Source organism: Mesocricetus auratus, unplaced genomic scaffold (assembly GCF_017639785.1).
Source record: "Mesocricetus auratus isolate SY011 unplaced genomic scaffold, BCM_Maur_2.0 Super-Scaffold_100676, whole genome shotgun sequence".
Lineage (NCBI taxonomy): Eukaryota > Metazoa > Chordata > Mammalia > Rodentia > Cricetidae > Mesocricetus > Mesocricetus auratus.
Genome location: NW_024429266.1, coordinates 100,352,306 through 100,373,777, shown reverse-complemented (window position 1 = coordinate 100,373,777; position 21,472 = coordinate 100,352,306). Strand labels below are relative to the sequence as shown.

General features: G+C 44.4%; 1 protein-coding gene, 1 long non-coding RNA gene and 1 other non-coding gene across 4 annotated transcripts; 1 reads left to right on the top strand and 2 right to left on the bottom strand.

The window, feature by feature from the left end:
* Positions 1–84: 84 nt before the first annotated feature.
* On the top strand, positions 85–8,630 carry LOC110343422. The gene is made up of 3 exons (XR_005874167.1): positions 85–674; positions 5,804–5,919; positions 8,444–8,630. It is a non-coding gene; the product is annotated as an uncharacterized LOC110343422 (long non-coding RNA).
* Positions 8,631–9,798: 1,168 nt separating this feature from the next.
* On the bottom strand, positions 9,799–20,807 carry LOC106022260 (zinc finger protein 14). Of its 2 annotated transcripts, XM_040738603.1 has the most exons (5): positions 19,479–20,807; positions 15,839–15,983; positions 14,402–14,528; positions 13,947–14,007; positions 9,799–12,749 (listed from the first exon to the last, which is right to left on the bottom strand). In XM_040738603.1, the coding sequence occupies exons 3-5, from the start codon at positions 14,487–14,489 to the stop codon at positions 11,279–11,281; spliced, it is 1,620 nt and encodes a 539-aa protein (XP_040594537.1). In that variant the 5' UTR covers positions 14,490–14,528; positions 15,839–15,983; positions 19,479–20,807; the 3' UTR covers positions 9,799–11,278. The 2 variants fall into 2 exon arrangements, with proteins under 2 accessions (XP_040594537.1, XP_012978528.1); XM_013123074.3 differs by lacking the exon at positions 15,839–15,983 and having other exon boundaries at positions 19,479–20,806.
* On the bottom strand, positions 14,137–14,300 carry LOC121137376. The gene has a single exon (XR_005874627.1). It is a non-coding gene; the product is annotated as a U1 spliceosomal RNA (small nuclear RNA).
* Positions 20,808–21,472: the final 665 nt, after the last annotated feature.

The following is a 21,472-nucleotide window of genomic DNA, read 5'->3' as shown; positions in this document are numbered from 1 at the left end:
GCCGCCGCGCCCGCCCTCCCCCAACATCTGGGCGCCTCATTGGACGGCCTAGGCGGCCGAGCCGCTCCTCTTATTGGCCAGCGCGTCACGTGGCCCGCCTCCGCGGCTTAAGCGACAGAAGGGACGTCCTCTCGCGCGTACAGTGGCGCCAAACCTTAAGCCGGAGCCCGAGCCTTTCCTGGGGTCTGATCCGGCCGTGAGGTCCCCCCCAAGCTCTGCTGGCTTTGCAGACGCGAGCGGGGCGGAACTCTGTTTTCGCGTGGAACTAGGAAAGGGTGGAAGCCCGGGGCCCGCTGAGCTCTATTTGCACGCGCGCGAGAGAAGCGGGCGAGTCCCGAGCGCGCTGTGCCCGCTCGGCTCGGCTGCCACCGCGGTCTCTGTGCCTGGCCATTTGCACGCCCCTTTGAAGGGCTCCCCGAAACCCGCCGTTGACCTCCTCTCACAGCCGTCACTGTGGCGAAGCGTTCAGGGAACGAAGAGACGCAGAGTAATTCGAAACATCCAAGATTCTTCGGGAACTGTCAGGGTTGGGCGGGTCCCAGCGGAGCTCCTTCCCGGGAGACAGAAGACCTGGGAAACTCCTGAGGCGGTCGTTGCCGCTTCCGGGACCGTCTTCCTGACGAAGTTCCCAAAGAAAGGGCAGAAGTTGGAAAAAGGAAGCCTTGAGGGAGAAGGTTCGGTCTGAAAGGCCACTCTGGGTGGTGCGGGCGTTCCGGGAGGCCAGGGAAGGAGCAATGAGCAGGCGAGAGATGCTTGCAGTGTCTGGTGGGGGGTGGGCAGGCTTGGAAGAAGGTCCGGAGAGCTGGCAGACGGGTATTTTTGAGAGATCTTTTAGGAAGACGGGAGCGGAGAAAGGGAAGCTGTGAGGCTTGAGACTGCAGCCAGCAAGCTGACTAGACGGCATCTGTAAACCTTAATAATTTAATGTTTAGAAAATTTGTTTGGATGCCTGTGTGCCTGCCACCTGTGTGCAGGTGCCCATGGAGGCCAGAAGAGTGCGCTGGATCCCCGGAGGTGGAGGTCCAAGCTGCTGAGTGTAGGTGCCAATACAGGATTGGGGTACTTTGCAAAAACAGGACTGCACCCTAAACCACCAGGGAGACAGCTCTCCGGCTCCCTACATTTCTATTTCAGACTCCCATCCAGCTCTCTCTCCTTCGCATTTATAAAAGCTTCATTTGATATGCGCTGTCAAATTAGCAGGCCAGCTGTGTCCCGCTCTGTCTACTTTTCCCTTTCCTCCCTGTCTCTAGTGTTTCCTTTTTATTTTCCTTTTCACAGACTTGCCCAGTTTCAAAGTCTCCAAATGGCTGGGACTGCTTTAGGTTATCTGATTCTATTTCTTTACTTATCCCTCGACTTTTAACAAAATTACCTTCTCTCCACTCTCATGCCGCTAATACCCCCTTGTATTTACTTTTTCCTTGTCTGCTGTTTGTCTTCAACAGAGGAATAATCACCACCTTTAGTTACTTTTCTTTTCCTTTCTACTCATACCTAATGTAACTGGTACACTTGTGCAAAAATATGATATTCTTCCATTTCCTAAAATGGGTGGTAAATTTGTTTTTTTCTAGATAGTCTTTTATTTTAATGTATGGTCATAGTGGGCCTACCCATGGGTAGCGAGTATTTTTGCAGACACTATTTCCCCTTTAGCATGGTAATCCAAACAGTATAGAGCAGAGCTTTTTGTTTTGTTTTGGGTTTTTGTTTTGTTTTTTGTTTGGTTGGTTGGTTTGTCTTGACAGGGTTTCTCTGTATAGCTCTGGCTGTCCTGGAACTCACTCTGTAGACCAGGCTCTCCTTGAACTCACAGAGATGCACCTGTTTCTGCCTCCCCAGTGCTGGGATTAAAGGTGTGCACCACCACTGCCCGACTTAAAGGGCAGAGTTAAACAAAACTTCAACCCTGTTACAACCTGAAAATTGGGAACAGTTCCATTTGAAAAAGGCAGTATGATTAAACACACACACACACACACAAAATGATTTAACCCAAAATTTAAAAAAGCTTTAAGCCGGGCGGTGGTGGCACATGCCTTTAATCCCAGCACTTGGGAGGCAGAGGCAGGTGGATCTCTGTGAGTTTGAGACCAGCCTGGTCTACAGAGCGAATTCCAGGACAGCCTCCAAAGCCACAGAGAAACCCTGTCTCCAAAAACCAAAAAAAAAAAAAAAAGCTTTAATGCAGAACTATAGTAAACATGAAAAACCAAGGCAACATAATTTCACCAAAAATACTAATCCCATAGTAATGGCCTCCAAATCAAGTGAATTAGTTGAAATTTTAGACAATAAAAATCAAAATGGTTATTTTATATATATACACACACATATAAAGAAGCCACAAATGCCTTACAAATTCCAACAGAACATAAACACAAGTCAAGGACAACAACAGACAAAGGGGAGAGCCCGTGGCATTTGGGCCTCACTTGATGACAACTTATAAAGAGGTCTGTCATCATTGGCACTGTGATTTCATTCAGCAATTTTATAGCTTTTGGCCTGAATGCCACTACACCAGTGGGCTAAGAATTTCACTGAAGTAGAAGGCTCTTGAATTTTGGTTGGATTTATTTACCATCCTCTGATATGCATATGATATCACCAGTGAGTCCAAAATGGCACCAATTTCTCCAGTTCCTCCAGAGATGCAATACTGCTCTTGATCCCCCATTTTCCTTGGTGGAAGAAACTCATTTAGCCTTTCCAAGCATAATTGCCCTTACTCCACAAGTCAGGGAACTAATGTGAGAATTCTGCCAACTTTAAGTGTATCTATCCCAATTATGCATCCTGGGAGTGGGGAAATAACTACAGGATAAGTTTGGGGACTCACTGACTGGACCTACTGTGAGTTGGACTTCAGCCAAAACTCCAGTAATAACTTGGCCTCTAGGTGTCCCTACTTTAGCTGGGGAGGGGGGTTACAGTGTTTCATGGGATCTCTTGGAACCAGCATTACTTCTAAACCAGTATCCAACAGACCCTGGAGAGTCTGATCGGTTCCTTTCCTGCAGGGTGCAGTTATCCTTGTAAAAGGCTGTAGGTTCCTCCCAGGAAGGACTGAAGAAAGGATAATAGCAAAACTTTTAGGTAGCCGGGCGGTGGTGGTACACGCCTTTAATCCCAGCACTCGGGAGGCAGAGGCAGGCGGATCTTTGTGCGTTTGAGGCCAGGCTGGACCGATAGCCTCCGAAACAATACAGAGAAACCCTGTCTCGTAAAAAAAAAAAAAAAAAAAAAAACTTTTAGGTATTTTATCCAGGTCCTTTCTCAGGGGAACCTGGCCACCCCTTCATCCAAGTTACTCTAGGTCTGCAAAGTGGCTCCGATTTGGAAATTGATTCACAGGCTGAGATTCCCTTTTGCCAACATCCAATGTAACCTTTCATTTGTTGAGATTTTTTTCTTATACAGATCAAATTCTGTAGGCTTCTTATCTGGTTAGTGCCTAGAATCACCGTGATTCATTAACTAGTGTCAAAGGTTCATACAAGCCACCATAAAATTCGGCACAGTGGTTCTCAACCTGTGGGTCACAACTCCTTTGGGAATTGAATGACCCTTCCACAGGGATCACATGTCAGATATCCTGCGTATCAGATATTTACATTATGATTCATAACAGTAACAAAATTACACTTATGAAGTAGCATCAGAACTTATGCTTGGGAATCTGCACAACACAAGGAACTATATTAAAGGGTCATAGCATTAGGAAGGTTGAGAACCACTGGGTAAGGCCATTATGAACATTGTTTTGTCTACACTGCCCATTATGATAATTGCGATCACCTTGCCTTTGGTGATTCAATGCTGCCACCTGGCCTCTGCTACCTCGGGGCCTGGTTAACCCCATTGCATTTAATTCATCCAATTGAACAGCAGCATCTAAACCCATAAGGTCTGGTACACGGAAAAGGGTGGCAACAAAGCTCTGCACGTGTGTGTGTTGTGTGTTGTGTGTGTGTGTGTGTGTGTGTGGTGTGTGCGTGTGTGTGTGCGTGTGTGTGTGCGCGTGTGTGTCTGTGTGTGTGTCTGTGTGTGTGCGTGTATGTGTGCGCGTGTGTGTGTGTGTGTGTGTGTGTGTGTGCGTGTGTGTGTGTGAGTGTGTGTGTGTGTGCGTGTGTGTGTGTGGTGTGTGCGTGTGTGTGTGCGTGTGTGTGTGCGCGTGTGTGTCTGTGTGTGTGTCTGTGTGTGTGCGTGTATGTGTGCGCGTGTGTGTGTGTGTGTGTGTGTGTGTGTGTGTGTGTGTGTGTGTATGTGTGTGTGTGTGTGTGTGTGTGTGTGTGTGTGTGTGTGTGTGTGTGTGTGTGCGTGTGTGTGTGTGTGTGCGTGTGTGTGTGTGTGTGCGTGTGTGTGTGTGTGTGCGTGTGTGTGTGCGCGTGTGTGTGTGCGCGTGTGTGTCTGTGTGTGTGTCTGTGTGTGTGCGTGTATGTGTGCGCGTGTGTGTGTGTGTGTGTGTGTGTGTGTGTGTGTGTGTGTGTGTGTGTGTGTCTAAGGTTAGCGAAGGGCATGCCTTTGGGGCCTTCCCATTGTGGAAGATCAGGTTTCACACGGTGTATCACTCTAGCATTTCAGTTTCCTACAGCCTTAAAATCCCCTGGCAATAATACTAACACTTTTATGTCTTAAAGACTTTAAACCATCTTGGAGAAAAGTAAATGAGCACCTAAAAGTTTAAAATAGGGGACTGGAGAGTTGACTCAACCTGCTCTTCCACAGGACCCAGGTTCAGTTCCCAGCACCCACATGGGCAACTCACAACTCTTTAATCCAATTCCAAAGGGACCAGACACCCTCAGGCAGACATACATGCAGGCAAAACACCAATGCGCACAAATAAAAATAATTTTTAAAAATAGAAAATGTAGTGGATTGTGGATTTCCAAACTCATGTGTGTTCACCTGTTACCACATTGATAACATTAAAGAATTTATTTCTTGGAAGCCAAAGCAAAATAACTTTCAAAAAGTTTAAAATAAAAGGGATCCAGGAATCTGGGGTGGGGGTTAAGGGTAGGAGCTGAGGTGGATGTGGGAGGGATGTGGTGGTAAGGGCACAAGCCATAAAATTGCTGAATGGAAATCACAGTGCCAGTGGTGGGAGACTTCTTTTTAAATTGTCACTGATTCAAAAAAGGACACAGAATATGCAGCTATTACCAACGGTGCTGTTTGCATTCCCCAAATTCTACAGGCAAGACCCTGTTGGTGATGACACACTCAGCTATCGCACATGGGAAGTGGAGCTGAGAAAGAGCTGGAAGTCTGCCTCCTCGCTGACAGGCCTGTACAGTGCAGACAGATGCCATGTGGTCTAAGGGAAAGAATTGTTGGCAGCAGTGCTCCTCAGTGTACACCCGGTGTGCTATTACACCAACATGTGCCCCCTAGAACAGCGGTGTCATGATTGCCACCTATGGAACAAACTGCATTGAAAACTCCATCTAAGCCAGGTGGTGGGGGTACACACCTTTAATCCCAGCACTTGGGAGGCAGAGGCCAGCCTGGTCTACAGAGTGAGTTCCAGGACAGCCAAGGCTACACAGAGAAACCCTGTCTCAAAAAGACAGGCAGGCAGGCAGGCAGACAGACAGACAGACAGAGATAAATAGATCTCCATCTATAGGAAAGAACTCACAGTGCTGTAAGTGAGGCAAGCCTATCCGTGGCTTGGAAGGCAATAGGTTCCGGCGAGGAAGCTTGTGTAAAAATGAAATGCCTGTCAAATGGCCTTCTGCAAACTGCTGTTTATAACTAGAAATAACAGGTTTCTACCTCTGTCGTGCAGCGAAACTTCCTTGTGATGAGAAGTCAAGCTCTTGAGAAGTGACTGCTGTTGTGGCCTAGCATCCTGACTCTTAGCTGTACCCTGATTATGAGCCGGCATGAAGGAAAATAATAAAGGTATCTGTGTCCCCATCTCCAACATTACACTCTGATCAGTGAACATCAGAGGAGGAGAAGCAGAAGAATACAAGAGCCTAGCTGGGTGTCGTGGTGCACACCCTTAACCCTAGTACTCAGGAGGCAGAGGCGGGAGGATCACTGTGAGTTCGAGGCCAGCCTGGTCTACACAGGGCAGCCAGAGCTTGAGAGTCCCTGTCTTGAAGAAAACAAAGAGTGAGCATGTGAGAGGCCTGGAGCCTTGTGTGGCTATTTCCTGCAAACTGAAATCTTTCTCCCTGGGCAGGGGAAGGAGACTCCCGAGAATGATTCGCATGAACCTTACAAGGCCCAGGAAAGTCAGAAAGTTACCGAGCTCAGGGAAGGAAGATCCGGGCTCTGAGAAGCCCGCGAGCTGCGGAAGCAGCAGCAGGATGCAGCTCTCCTGAACCACCATCCCTCCTGGGGTGGGCTCTGCAGTGATGCAGGTGAATTTGCATCACCTGTGCTCCTGTAATCACCACAGGAAGTTCCTGGGTTCACCGAGGTAGACTTGGGTGGGGTTGTTTTGGTTTCCTCTCTACACCCTATCTGGTTTGAATGGAAGTTTGTAATATCTTCCCAGGAAGCAACCACCCAATTACTGACATCAGCCTCTGTGTCCTACCATGGTGGACCTCATGATGTCCAAGTGGGGTCAACATCCTCTCCTCATTCTGCTGTTAACCACCCTCTCCACCCATCTCCAAAGCCACTAGAGCAGTGGTTCTCAACCCTCCTAATGCTGCAACCTTGTAATACAGTTCCTCATGCTGTGGTGACCCCAGCCATAAAATTATGTCCGTTGCTACTTCATAACCGTAATTTTGCTACTTTTATGGTCATAATGTAAATATCTGGTATGCAGGATATCTAATTTGTGACTCCTGTGAAAAGGTCATTCGACCCCCAAAAGGGGTCAAGACCTACAAGTTGAACTGCTATACTAAAGCCTCTTATAGTAACTAAAACCCCACAAACCTAGTGTGGATCAGTAGCTTGAACAGTGTTTACTGGAGACATACGAGTTCCGCTGGCATCTGAAATGAGGGCTGTCTTGGCAGACTGGGAACTCGAACCCCTGGAGTGAGAACTATGCACAGGTAGTGTGATGTTTCGGTGAAGCTGTGAGACATTAACTTGTCTCAAAGGTGGAGTACTAGTTACAGGTGGGAAAACAGCAGACAATAGGTGACAGAAAAACAATGGGTCTGTGCAAAGTCTGAGTTTGGTCTCCTGTGCGTAATATATGTGGTGGTTTGAAAAGAATGACCCCTATAAGCTCACATATTTGAATGCTTAGACCAGGAAGTGACACTATTTGAAAAGATTTGAAGAATCAAGAGGTATGGCCTTGTTTGAGGAAGTGTCACTAGCGGTAGGCTAGGTTTCAAAAGCGCATGCCAAGCCCAGTCTCTCTCTCTCTCTCTCTCTCTCTCTCTCTCTCTCTCTCTCTCTCTCTCTCTCTCTCTCTCTCTCTCTCTCTTTTTCTCCCTGGGGATCAAGATATAAAACTCTTATCTGTCTTCTATCCAGCACCATGTCTGCTCCCAGCCATGCTGATAATGGAGTAACCTCTGAAACTGTGAACAAGCCCATGATTAAATACTTTCTTTTATAAGAATTGCTTTGGAGCCGGGCGTTGGTGGCGCACGCCTTTAATCCCAGCACTTGGGAGGCAGAGACAGGTGGATCTCTGTGAGTTCGAGGCCAGCCTGGTCTACAGAGCGAGTTCCCGGACAGCCTCCAAAACAATACAGAGAAACCCTGTCTCGGAAAAAAAAAAAAAGAATTGCTTTGGCCATAGTGTTTCTTCACAGCAATAGGACAGTGACTATGACAATACATAACACTAACACTCTACTTCTGGAGTCATTCCCACATCAAGCCACTCACCTCATCATTGGATATTGATATGTTGTAGAATATTAACTAGGCAATGATGTGTTACATTTTTTTGTGGTGCAGAATGAATATGACTTTAACTGTGTAAAGGTGTGTTACTTTTGTTTATGCTGCATTTGTTTAATTATGTAAAGATGTCTTGCATCTGTTTTACCTTTCCTGCCTAAGTCATCTGATTGATCTAATAAAAAGCTGAATGGTCAATAGCTAGGCAGAAAAAAGGGACAGGTGGGGCTTGCAGGGAGAGAGAATAAATAGGAGAAATCTAGGCTCAGAAGGAGGAGGAAGAATGAGGAAGAAGGAGAGGAAGAAAGAGAAAACAGCCAAACAGAAAAGCAGTGAAAGTAGGATATAGAGAAATAAGAAAGGTAATAATCCCTGAGGTAAAAAAGGTAGTTAAAGAGAAACCGGTATTTAAGTTAAAAGAGCTAGCCAGACATGTGCCTAAGTTAGGCTGAGTATTCAAAACTAATAATTCATCTCTGTCATGATTTGGGAGCTGGTTGGTGACCTAAAAGAAAAAGCCTGGTACATTGACACTCATCAGTTTCAACCTTATGCGAGTACAAAGTTTGCCCTCTGCATTGTGTTTTCCTTCCAGCAACGACCAAAGCTTTGGCAATCAGGCATCTACTTCCATGTCCCATTGTTAAAGACGACGCAAGGGGCTCGTTCTGGTGGCACACGCCTTTAATCACAGCATTCAGGAGACGGAGACAGGTGGATCTCTATGAGATGGAGACCTTCATGAGCCATACAACACAAACTAAATAAACTTGTAAACACGACCTGATCTATAATTAAAATAAATGTATCTCGCTTAGCAGTAAAAAAAAAAATCCATTGGCTCTTCTAAAAGCAATTTAAACATAGCTCAACCTTAAAAGGACACTGTATCTATCAGGTTCCTCTAGAGAAATGGAATTAAGTCAGCTTTTAAAGTAGCAACAACAGCAGAATGGCCAGAGAGCTGGGAACTTGGTCATTCCCAGGTCTTTAAAACTGAAGCCACAGCACTCAGGGGCGGTGGGTAGGTGGAGGGTCAGTGGGTGGGTGGGTGGATGGGCTTCCCCAGTCCCAATCTGGAGAAAGGAGCCTAGAAGCTTCCTGGATCACCGTGTTTCCCTAGCCACAATGAAAGTTTGGAAACATTAGGTCTGATATCCATGAAGTAAGCGTCAATAGCAACAGGGCAAAAGAGCTAGGTGGCAAAAGGGATAGACAAGTGAGCAAAACAGCAAGATGCTCTCGTTCTGCCGTACCCTTTTTTATCTGGACCAGCAGGTGCCGCCTATGAGCAGGGCGGGTCTTCCCACGTCAATCAAGAAAATCAGAACAGTTCTTCCCGTGAAGGTGCCCACCCAGGTATTTCTATTGTGTGGCAAGTTAATATTAAAACCAACCATCACAGACATACAGGTAAGTAGTTCTAGAAAATAATCACCAAAGAGAAAAAAAATAAAGATAACAAAACAGAAACACTACAAAATCGACAGAAATACCCATTAAAGGGGTTAGTCAATGGCACAGTGGGAAAAGCACTTTGCAGAATGAGGCCCTAAGTTTGAATCATTAACACTCATATAAAGTTGGGAATGACTTCAACCATGCCCATACACCCATCACTGTGGGGAGTGGACAGGGGTGAACCTGCTGGGTTTTGCCTGCTGCCAGATTAGCTCATGGTAAGCCCCTGGTACAGTAAGAGACACTTTCCAAAGAGAATAAGTCAGAGAGCCATAAAGCAGGTCACCCGTTGTTATTACTACTCCAGCCTCAGTATGAACATGGACACACATACACATGTGTGTCCATTCATGAGCACAAACACATAAACGTTACAACGCATGGTCTTACATAACATACACACATTTTAAAATGGCTTTTGTTCATGAAAAAAAAAGTACAGACAAAGAGGCTGGAAGCAGGCATATGAAAGCAGTGCAAAAATTCCAGTATTCTCAAAAAGTCATTTTTAATTAACCCTAATTGCTTGAAAAGGGGGCACTTATGCATATTGGCATGTTACAAGTTAATGTTAGTTCATCACATGAATCTGACACAATTTACAATGCAAGTGCAAACAGGCACCTGATTTGATGCAAAACTAAACTAAAGATAGCTGCTTTAAGAACCCTTACAAAACCATTTCATGATAGTGTACTTTCTTTCTACAGCTGTTTGGTTTTGTCTTTCAAATGTGGGCCCTACTGGTCTTCATCCCATGGGTGTAAGCTGTCATCCTGTCTCATGAACTTGGCTTATGCTTATTTCATAAACCAAAATTCAGAAATAAAAGCCCAGAATTTGCCACTGGGTTGGAAAGATTGCTCAATGGTTAAGAACACTGACTGTGCTTACAAAGGACTTGTACTCAGTTCCCAGTATCTAGATGACTGCTCACAACCATATGTAACTCCAGTTCGAGAGCTTCCAAGGCCCTCTTCATGGTAGCACAGGCACTACACACATGTGGCACATATTCATACATGCAGGCAAAACACTCATACACATGAAATAATATACATAATCCTAAATTCTTTTGGTCTCTATTAAGGTTATTCTATGGTTGGTTCTTTCATGTCTATGGTAGTAATGGGAGGGTTTCCAAAATCGCCTACATACAAATGGTTTCCATTTATGCCTATTGGTAATTTGCCTGCATGTATGTCTGTGTACCACAAGCATGCAGGGGCCACTGAAGTCAGAAGAGGACACTGGATCACTTGGAACTGGCATTAGATACAGTTGTAGGCTTCCATGTGGTTGCTGGGAATCAAACCTAGGACCTCTAGAAGAGCAGCCAGTGCTTTTAACCTCTGAGCCATCTTTCTAGTCCCCTCTAGCTGACTTACACGTATTTGGGGGAAACCAGAGAAGAAGTGGCAAATGTACATAAGGTTTCTCTGTAGTCTAAACTTTGTCATGTCCTGTCCTTGATATGGGACTAGAAAAAAGATATAAACAACACCTGCATTCATAGGGCTTTTCTCTAGTGTGAATTTGTTCATGAACTTGAAGAAAACTTTTAGTACAAAAACCATTTCCATGGTATTTTTTTAAAGGGGTTCCCCTCCATTGTGCTTGTTTCAAGATTGTTTCTTTTTGTTTGTTTGTTTTGGTTTTTTTTGTTTTGGTGGGTTTTTTTTAGAAATCAGTATGGGGGATGGATATGTAAATAAGAGTGCTTCTAAAATAAATTTTAAAATGCTAAAAAAAAAAAGGAATCAGTATGATAGAAGCTTTCACATGTTGGTAACAAAAAAAAGCCCCACTTTTCTTCAAGGTGAGTTTATTTGTGGTGAAAACAACCCAACTATTTAGAAAGTGTAAATATTGCTTACAAACCTAGGGATTTAAGTCAGCGAGAATGACTATCTTCATAAAAGATACTAAGCAAAGGCTTTCCCATAGTTTACATGCACAGGGTTTCTACTCAGTGCTGGGTTCTTTCGTGCTTTTTAAGGTGACTGAGAGATCTAAAGCCTTTCCCACATGTCCTACATTCATGGGGCTTCTTTCCACTGTGCATCAATGCATGGTACTGCAGAGAGCTCAAATGAGTGAAGGCTTTCCCGCACCGCTTACATACACACGGTTTCTCTCCAGTGTGAATCATTTTATGTTTCCGCAAAGCACTCTCAGAACCCAAAACTTTCTCACACTGTGAACACACATACGGCTTTTCTCCACTGTGTATCTTTTCATGACTTCGAAAGGTAGTAGAACAGATAAATCCCTTCCCACATTGTTTGCACATATAGGGTTTGACACCACTGTGATTTATTTCATGTCTTCTTAATTGACTCAAAGACAAGAAGGCTTCTGCACACTGCTTACACACATAGGGCTTCTCACCAGTGTGAATTCTTTCATGTATTTGTAGGGAACCAAGACGAGTGAAGGCTTTCCCACATTGCTTACAAACATAGGGATTCACACCACTGTGAATTACTTTATGTTTCTGAAATTGAGTCCAAAGCATGAAGGCATTCCCACACTCCTTACATACATAAGGTTTTTCCCCAGTGTGAGTTCGTTCGTGGACTTGAAGATAAGTAGAAGTAATGAAACCTTTTCCACATTGCTTACATACAAAGGGTTTCTCTCCGGTGTGAATTCTGGTATGTCTTTGAAGGGAAGCAGACCGAGAAAAACTTTTGCCACACTGATTACATGCATGGGGCTTCTCGCCCGTGTGGATTATTTTATGCCTTGAAAGAGAATTGAAACGAGTGAAGGTTTTCCCACACAGTTGACACTCATGGGAACTTGTGCCACTGTGAACTTTTTCATGTCTCAGAAGAGAACTGGAATGAGCAAAGGTTTTTCCACATTGCTTACATCTATAGGGCTTCTCGCCAGTGTGGATCCTTTCATGTACTTGTAGGGAACAGGGAAAAGGGAAGGCTTTCCCACACTGCTTACATTCGAAGGATTTCTTTGCATGGTAATGTTTGTCGTGCCCCTTCAAGGACCCAAGAGAAGAAAAGGTTTTCCCGCACTGCTTACATTCATGGCAGTTTTCTTTACCAGGAGTACTTTCATGATTTTGGCCAAGTCTTAAGTCTTCATTAGACTGTTTATTTTTATTCGATTTCTCCGCAGTGTCGGAACTTGTATGCTCCTGCAAAGATGGGGGAGAGCTGGAAGTGTTCTCAAATTCCTTATTAGTATGCAACTCTGGTTCATGTTCCTGGACTTCATTTGATTTCTGCCCTGGCCTAGGTTTCAGCTGCACACTTAGTGCTAAATGGCCAATGACTACATTTACAAACCCATTTCTTTTACAGATGTGTACTCCTGGATAAAATGTATGGTTCACAGTGCCCTCTGTAGAGAAGTTAAAGATTTCTGCGCACTCATGGTCTTCTTTACAGTCATGGAGTTTCTCCACCAGTTGGCATCTGTAAGAAATGAAATGTGAACTGCTAAGGGTTTGATTATTAACAATTTACCAGTAGGAATACTGGTTCTGTGTATCATAAGAATTTTGAACATGTTTTGACTGAATGCCATGCAGCATGTTCTAAGGATAGCTATAATAAAAGCAGTGGTATAGTAAATACAATGAGAAGTTATATTGTTTCCATGTTTGGAAAACATTGAATTTATATGTCACATTTAAATACACATTCCAATACTGAACATTGTGCACAATTTGATGAATAATACTGATGATGAAAATCATGTTGCATTTTGAACTACTTGAATGTTGTGGTAGTTTAAATGAAAATAGTTCCCATAGGCTCACGGGGAGTAGTATTATTAGTGGAGTAGGTGTGGCCATGTTGGAGGAAGTGTATCACTGGGGATGGGTTTTGAGGTTTCAGATGCTCAATCCAGGCCCCGTGTGTCACCCTCTCTTTCTACTGCCTGTGGATCCAGATGTAGAACTTCCAGCTCCTTCTCCAGCACCATGTCTGCCTGCATGCTGCCATACTTCCCATCATGACAATAATGGATTAAATCTCTGAACCTGTAAGCCAGACCCAATTAAATGTTTTTCTTTATAAGTTGCTGTGGTTATGGTGTCTCTTCACAGCAATCGAAACCCTAAGACAAATGTCTATATTGTTATCTTTTGGTTTCACTTATTTATTTGGTTGGTTTTTTTGTTTATTTATTTATTTACTTATTTTGAGACAGGCTTTCTCTGTGTAACAGTCCTGGCTGTCCTGGAACTCACTTATAGTCCAGGCTGGCTTTGAACTCACAGAGATTTGCCTGCTTCTGTTTCTCAAGTGCTGGGATTAAAGGCGTGGCTCCACATCCAACTATGTATTATCTCAACAATTAGTTCCAGTCTAAAAGAGTAATATTTTTGCTGCATGTGCACCTCACACCCAAGATTGCAGACAAACTGATATTTCATTTTCCATAATGTATATGATGTAAAGTTTGTACATGTCAAGTATGATAAAGCTCATTCCTGGCATCATGATACTCCAGTTGTTTCCAATGCTTGAATATCTGAGATGTTCTTACTGATGCTATGAAACATATTAGCAGTTTTGGTGACAATTTTTTTGCGATGTAGTTGTATCTTTTACCTCTTTGTAATATGTCCTATGGCATCATAAACTCTGAGAAACTTGAATTACCTTAGTTTTCTCCCAGAATTTTGATACTCATTTTCAATCTTTTGGTGTTTCCTTATGTTTCCTAAAATATAGATCAAGATGAATCCTTATGAGTCATGATATTACAGCAAAACCATTAACAGAATCCAACTAAATTCATTATATAAAGTAGCCCCACATCACAAATTCACTTCCTCCTCCCACCCCTTTTCAGGGCAGAGTGGGAACACAGTTTCCCACTGCCACAAATCATACTGCCAACTTTTCCACATTTGAGGAAATGGCAGGAGTCAGCACATGACAAATGGAAAGGATGAGCCTTATTCTGGGAAAGCCACCTTCCTGATTGTGGTGTCTTCCCTGACAGGTAAGTATCCCCAAATGTTTCTTTACCATATTTCAGTTCATGTAGCAGCAATGATGAACTAGAAGCCCTTTGTTGGTTTGACCCATTATGAGAATGATGATGTCTTTACCTATAGAGATCACGTTTCTCAGTATTTCCTTCATCACATCTTTGTAGAGCTCCTTTTGGGATGGATCCAGCATAGCCCACTCCTCCATGGTGAAGTGCACAGCCACATCCTCAAAGGTCACCGACTCCTAAAAGCACACACATATATTTCCACAAGGATGAACCTCACAGTGCCAGCTATCTAGATCTCATAAGAAGTTATTGTGATACTATGTTCCATATACGTTCAAGTTGTCTTGGTGACCACACTCTTACTGCTCACACATGCTAAGATTCTCTAATAGAGTGATTGTGACAGTAGATTGGAGCAGTTGAGTAAAGAACAGCAGAGTAGGGCCACCTTTGCCCTCGTAAGTTGTGCTAACTTCTCTTTGTCCACTGGGTCACTGTGACAACTTTTATAAGAAATTCTGGTTATCTAATGTCCTAAGGAAAATTCAATATTAGCTGTCCTAAGACTACATAGTCTTGCAGATACTGAAAAAAATCCATTTCCCTTGGTATCTGGGACCCCTGATTAAGAGGGACTCATCGTTATATAGCTATAAAATGATATGGTTTTCCTAAACAGTTGATGGCAACCATATGCGACTTTCATACTTTCATATCACTGTTTTCTCTCAGAATCCGTATCACATGTTCATGTGATAATCGACAGAAACTATTTGGTTAGACGTGGTATATTTTCTGAATGATGAATCTTTAAGAAGCTGGTTCAGTGGTGTGGTGTTATGAACAAGATTGGTCCCCATTGGCTCATATATTTGAACACTTAGTCATTAGGGAATGGCTTGAGAAAAATTAGAATGATTGGGAGGTGTGGCCTTGTTAGAGTAGGTGTGGCCTTGTTGGAAGAAATGTGTTCTGGGGTGGACTTGAGGTTTCAAAAAACCCCTGCCAGTCCCAGCCCCAGCCCCACCCCTTCCCTTTCTCTGCCTCTCTCCCTCCCCCATGCCCCCCCCAGTCGGCCAATCAGGATGTAGCATTCAGCTACTGCTTCAACTCCATGTGTGCAACCATGCTCCCTACCAAGATGAAAAGAAACAAAACTTCTGAAACTGGAAGCAAACCCCCCACTACATGTTTTCTTTTACAAGAACTGCCGTGGTCATGGTGTTTCTTCACAGAACTAGATCGGTGACTATGACAATTGGATAGTGTTTGATCACACTTCTCACAACTTGTTAGGGACTTGAATATATCCTCTGTCATTCACCGTAAACAACATTTAGAAGTGTCTATCTGGGGCTGGAGAGATGGCTCAGTGGTTAAGAGCACTGACTATTCTTCCAGAGGTCCTGAGTTAAATTCCCAGCACCCACTGGTGGCTCACAACCATCCATAATGAGATCTGGTGCCCTCTTCTGGCCTGCAAATATGCGTGCAGGCAGAACACTGTACACAATAAATAAATAAATCTTTAAAAAGAAAAAAAGACCTGTGATAAAAGGCCAGAGAGATGACTCAGCAGTTAAGATTACTGGCTGCTCTTCCAGGGGACCTGAGTTTGATACCAGCATCCACAACGAAGCTCACAGCTTTGCAACTCTGGTTTCAGGGAGCCGGACCCTCTCTTCTGGTCTCTGCAGGCACCAGGCACACACATGGGTATAAACTCAGGCAAAACAACCATATACATAAAATAAAACAAAATAACCACTTTAACTTTTTTTTAAAGACCTGATGGTGCACGCTGATTTTCAACTTGACAGAATCAATACTCTTGCTATGTACACCTGGGATTATCTTGATTACACTTTAGGCAGAAGGATTTACCCTGTATGTGGGATGATCAGCAGCCACTGGGCTGGGGACAGTGAGTTTGGAGGACAGAGTTAGCCAAGCATTGGAATTTATTGCCATCTGCTTCCTGACTGCTGATACAATGTGAGCAATTGCCTCCAATTCTTGTCAGACATCCCCCAACAGGATAGACTACCACCTTGAACTAAATCCAAAATAAATTCCTGCTCTCTTAAATTCCCATCTCCAGAATTTTGTCACATAGAAGCATATAAACAAATAGCAGTAGCCAGTTATAATGAATAATCTGAAGTAAACTCATTCCTGTCTGCTGCACCTGGGAAGGGCACAAAAGCGTATTCTTTTTTTTTTTTTTTTTTTTTTTTTTTTGGTTTTCCGAGACAGGGTTTCTCTGTATTGTTTTGCAGGCTGTCGGTCCAGCCTGGCCTCAAACTCACAGAGATCCGCCTGCCTCTGCCTCCCGAGTGCTGGGATTAAATTAAATGCATGCGCTACCACCGCCCGGCCACAAAAGCATATTCTAAGAACAATTTTGTAGTTTTGAAGAAACTGAGGTCACAAGACTTGCTTTCTTGGAGTTTTCTCACAAACTTTCAGAAATCTCACAAACTGCATTCTAGAAGAGTGTTCTGAAAACAACCCCTGTAATTCCAGTTCCAGGGGACCTAATGCCATCTTCTAGAGTCCATGGGCACCTGCATTCACAAGTGCACACTTCCACTAGTAAGTTAAAATAAAATACATCTTTAAAAACAAGAGTTATTTTTTTAAGAAAAAAGTGTTTTCTAAATTCTGTAAGACAAAAAGGAATCACCAAGTTAAAAAAAGGTATTTAAAGTTACAGCAATATGATATCATTTTGGAAGAAGATTGCTAAAGCAAAAAGGGGCTGCTGGTGGCTGGTGGTGGCTCACACCTTTAATCGCAGCACTGGAGAGGCAGAAGCAGGCAGATATCTTGAGTTCGAGGCCAGCCTGGGCCACAGAGCGAGCTCCAGGACAGTCAGGGATACACAGAGAAACCCTGTCTCAAATACTTATATATATAAATAAGTAAATACAGTCTTAAAATTTCAGGGAGTGTTTACCCACACAAGAACAAACCTGACTGATATTCTTAGCTCTTGGAAATGATATATTGATCTGGACACACCGGCTACTCAGAGAAACCCAGAATAAGGCTTTCTGAATTCCCACATTTATTTATTTATTTATTTATTTATTTATTTATTTATTTTGGTTTTTCGAGACAGGGTTTCTCTGTGGCTTTGGAGGCTGTCCTAGAACTTGCTTGGTAGTCCAGGCTGGTCTCGAACTCACAGAGATCCGTCTGCCTCCCAAGTGCTGGGATTAAAAGCGTGCGCCACCAACGCCCGGCAATTCCCACATTTAGACTTAACAGTTAACACTTGAACTGGTTGAGACACAAAGTACATACCTAGGCAGATTATCCTTACGTTTGTCTCCTTCCGCTAGGCATGTGATCATTGACCACTGCTCTCCTGAGCCAGCACATAGCAGTCTTTGACTGTAACCCTGAAGACAGGCTGACCTCAGAGAAAACTAGGAGCTGACTGTGGCACCTCTAGCACACCAGGCTCTCCTCTGTTGTGTGCACTCTTGTTTAAGAGCAGCCCGACTGTAGGGAAGCTTGAGGGCCCAGCACTTAGGACTTTCCCCTCTCACAACACTTCATTCACACACCGTCAGGGTTTACTTCTATCAAGACTCTGCATTTGCAAACAATATTTAGAAACAAACCAAATACAATAACAATTATGATAGAGGCCAGCCCCATCCACCTCACGCATGTAGATCTTCCTTTTCACACGCCTGGCAATGTTAAGAGGACTTGGGATTCACTGTGAGTCCTAAGAACCCTTGGCCTATGGGCACAGGTCAGGGAATTTGGAGGAAGGATTCTCTTGAATCTGTGTCCCGCTTAGCTTTAACTGTCAGCTTGACACAGTCTACAGTTATCTGAGAAGAGACTCTCAACTGAGAAATTATCTGAATCAAATTAGTATGTGGGCCTCTCTGTGGAGGATTGTCTGGACTCATTGTACGGCCCAGCCTACTGTGAAAGGCAGCTTCCCTAGGCTGATGGTCCTGGGCCGTCCAAAGAAGCTAGTGATGCCTGAGTTTATTAATGAGCCAGCCACTAGCATTCCTCCATGATTTCTGCTTCAAGTTCTTGCTTGAGTCTCTCCTTGAAATTCCTCCAGTGATGGACTATGACCTGGAAGGATAAACCAAATAAAGCCTTCCCTCCCCTATGCTGCTTCTGGCCCGAGTATTTATTCCAGCAACAGAGTGAAACCAGAGCTGTGAAAGGCTCCTGGGAAAAGCAGATGCCCCGAGATAGAAGAGACACAGGATGATGAAGATGATGGCTGCTCCCAACTAATTTATGCTGTAGGCATCGAATCTGACCTGATTTCTGGAATTTTAAGCAAAAGACCCCAGAAAGGGCAAACAGCCACCATCTGCCAGCACACCGGTAGGAACAAAGTCACTGCATCAATAAACAACTCCTGAAAACATACTGCATTTTATCAAAAACACCAGACACACGGGCTTATCAACAACACTGTATGCAACCCCCTCATCTGAGTCCACAGAAGGAGCACCCTAACACCAAAGTGTGCATGACAGAGATAACAGGGCCAGCTGTCAGGAGCCGGGAAACAACCACAGGCAAGGACCCTTGCCTTTGTCCTCGGTTTCAGCGCTGTATCTCCTGCACGATTGACTGATGAGATTTATTCGTCCCCAACAGAGCTTTCTTTGTCCCCGCATGAGCCCAATGCTGGGACTTCAGAAAAGTCTTGTGGGCTCCCAAGTCTTTCTAATACTTAGCCAGTCCGCAACCTGTACATTGGTTTCTCTTTGTGTGAAATGTTACTATGTGATTTAATATGAGTGAATAAAAGAGCTGTGATTGCCCAGGGTCTGCGAGTAAGCAAAACCGCAGCCGAGGAAAAAAAATTTATTGGTTATTTAATAAACCGTGACAGTTTAGAAAGACACAACATGTCTCTGTATGTTTGTGACATAACACACACAGGACTCGGGGTACCAACACCTCTACTCTCCTCCGGTGTACAATCTCCCAACCAGCAAACCTAGTTTCCACCGTGCTCCGCCAACACCGCCCAGTCTGCAGCTGCGCCCGCGGCACTGAGCGCTCAGCATGGGACAGGATAGCGGCTCTGGCTGCTGGCCCAGCTCCACCCAGAAGGATCCCGGCTCCAAGGCTCATCCGAGACAGACTAGACTCATCCGCACCCCACTCCCACACCCAGCCGCACGAACCATTTCCAGCGACACGGTGGCCTGGTATCTATCCTCTTGTGGTTCCTGCTGTCAGTGGAGGGGAGGCCAAAGGGGATGGGAAAAACTGGAGAATCCCTCCACAGTCGTAAGGCCCCAGATCCCAAATAATGGCAGGGACCAAAAGGGACGTCTCAGTGATATGTAGCAGCCATCTTCCTAATGCCTGGTTTCTCACTGGATATGCATGCCGAAACAACTTGCCTGGTTGGCCATCAAGCCACAGACCCGCCTTCTAAAAGCTTAAGTGACAGCAGGAGCACACCCACCTAGCAGAGTCTCAAATTAGGAATTCTAGGCACAAGTCTGCCCTGCCAGCCCAGATCCACTCTGGCTCCACTAGAAGAAAAGAACATAACATAAGCACAGCCTCCCCTGGCTTTCCTCTCCCGGGGAATTAACTCAGCGAACAATTCTTGCTTCTCCCTTTTCTGAGGGGGCTACTAATGTGCTCAGGGAATTCCAGACTCTGCATCTATGGGAACAACCCATTTCATCATAGAAGTCAAAAGGTCTTGTTGGAATAAGAGAAAGAAAGAAGACTGATACTATCATACTTTAGGAATTGAATGACACAAATTTCTCTGCCTACCCATATTCAGCAACACAGAAAACATATATGCAAAGGAACACATTTATTGAAGGCATAGAGAAAGAGGCCAAACATACTAGCAAAGTTCCCATACTTTAACAGTGACCAAGAGTTTAGCCTGACCCAATGACTTTTGATGTCTTCTATAAGCACACTATTACCTGACTCCAAATAGCCTGTCTTGAGAGATAACAGGTGCACAATTCAGCCCATCTCCTCAGATATCTGTGAGAGTCAAATTCAAGAGGGACACTGAGTCAGATTGCTCCAGGTGGCTGTCACAGAACTTGAGGTCATGGTCTATCTGAAGCCAGGTTCAGGCACCCAACCTTGTGAAGACAGTTAAAACATGCAAATTATAGTAAACGCAGGGAAAGGGAGATTTCTGCAATGCGGCTACACTGGGAAGAGGGACAAGAGGATCCAGGGACTGCCCATCAGTCCATCTTGGGATTATTAAACTGAGTGGAAGTTTAAACAGAGGGCAACAGCACATTAAGCAGTCCAGGACGCAGCATGATCCCACCCATCACTGAACTGTCATCATCTCTGGGAGGTGCCAATCTTTTTCTTGGAGCAGAGAAGCATTTTTGGAAAGAAGAGCTCCAGCTCTGGCTGGTCTGGGCTTTTCTTCTCCCAGCACAAGATTCCTAGAGAAATTCCAATTTCTTGGGGGGGAGGTTGTTTGTGTTGTTTTTGAGACCACGTTTTCTTTGTGTATGTGTGTGTGTGTGTGTGTGTGTGTGTGTGTGTGTGTGTGTGTGTAGCTTTGGAGCCTGTCCTGGAACTTGCTCTGAAGAGCAGGGTGGCCTTGAACTCAAGATCTACCTGTCCCACCCTCCAGAGTGCTGAGATTAAAGGCTGGGGTTCACCATTTTAATACTGTTAAAGCTAAAGCATCTCTTTAGAAAATATTCTTTTCTGCCAGGTTAGCGACAGGGACAAAAGATTTAACGTCAAACAGAACAGCGGGACCTGAAAGGAAATAACTTGGGACTACTCAGAAAGAGCAAAGATCTCTATATTAAGGCTTTGGGTAAAGAAGAGGTGGCCTTGTACTTGAGGGAACGAGTCTCCTTAATGTGTGACTTAGAGGACACGAGGGAAGTAAGGGATTTGTCATTCAAAGTCCTTGTTGGTCTAGTATCTGCCTGAGGAGCTTGGTAATTTCTTTTGTGGGGGTGTTAGGTTTGGGCTAGGGGTTAATCAGACCACATTCTCTTGCAGTATTTCAGGAGTTGGCAAGCTCCTTACTGAGAATATGTCTGTGACTCTGACTGGTTCTCTGGTACTCAAAGCCTAGGAAGGAAGTGCTAAGTCAAGTCCTAGAGACAAAGCAGCTATACACACACACACACACACACACACACACACACACACGTTC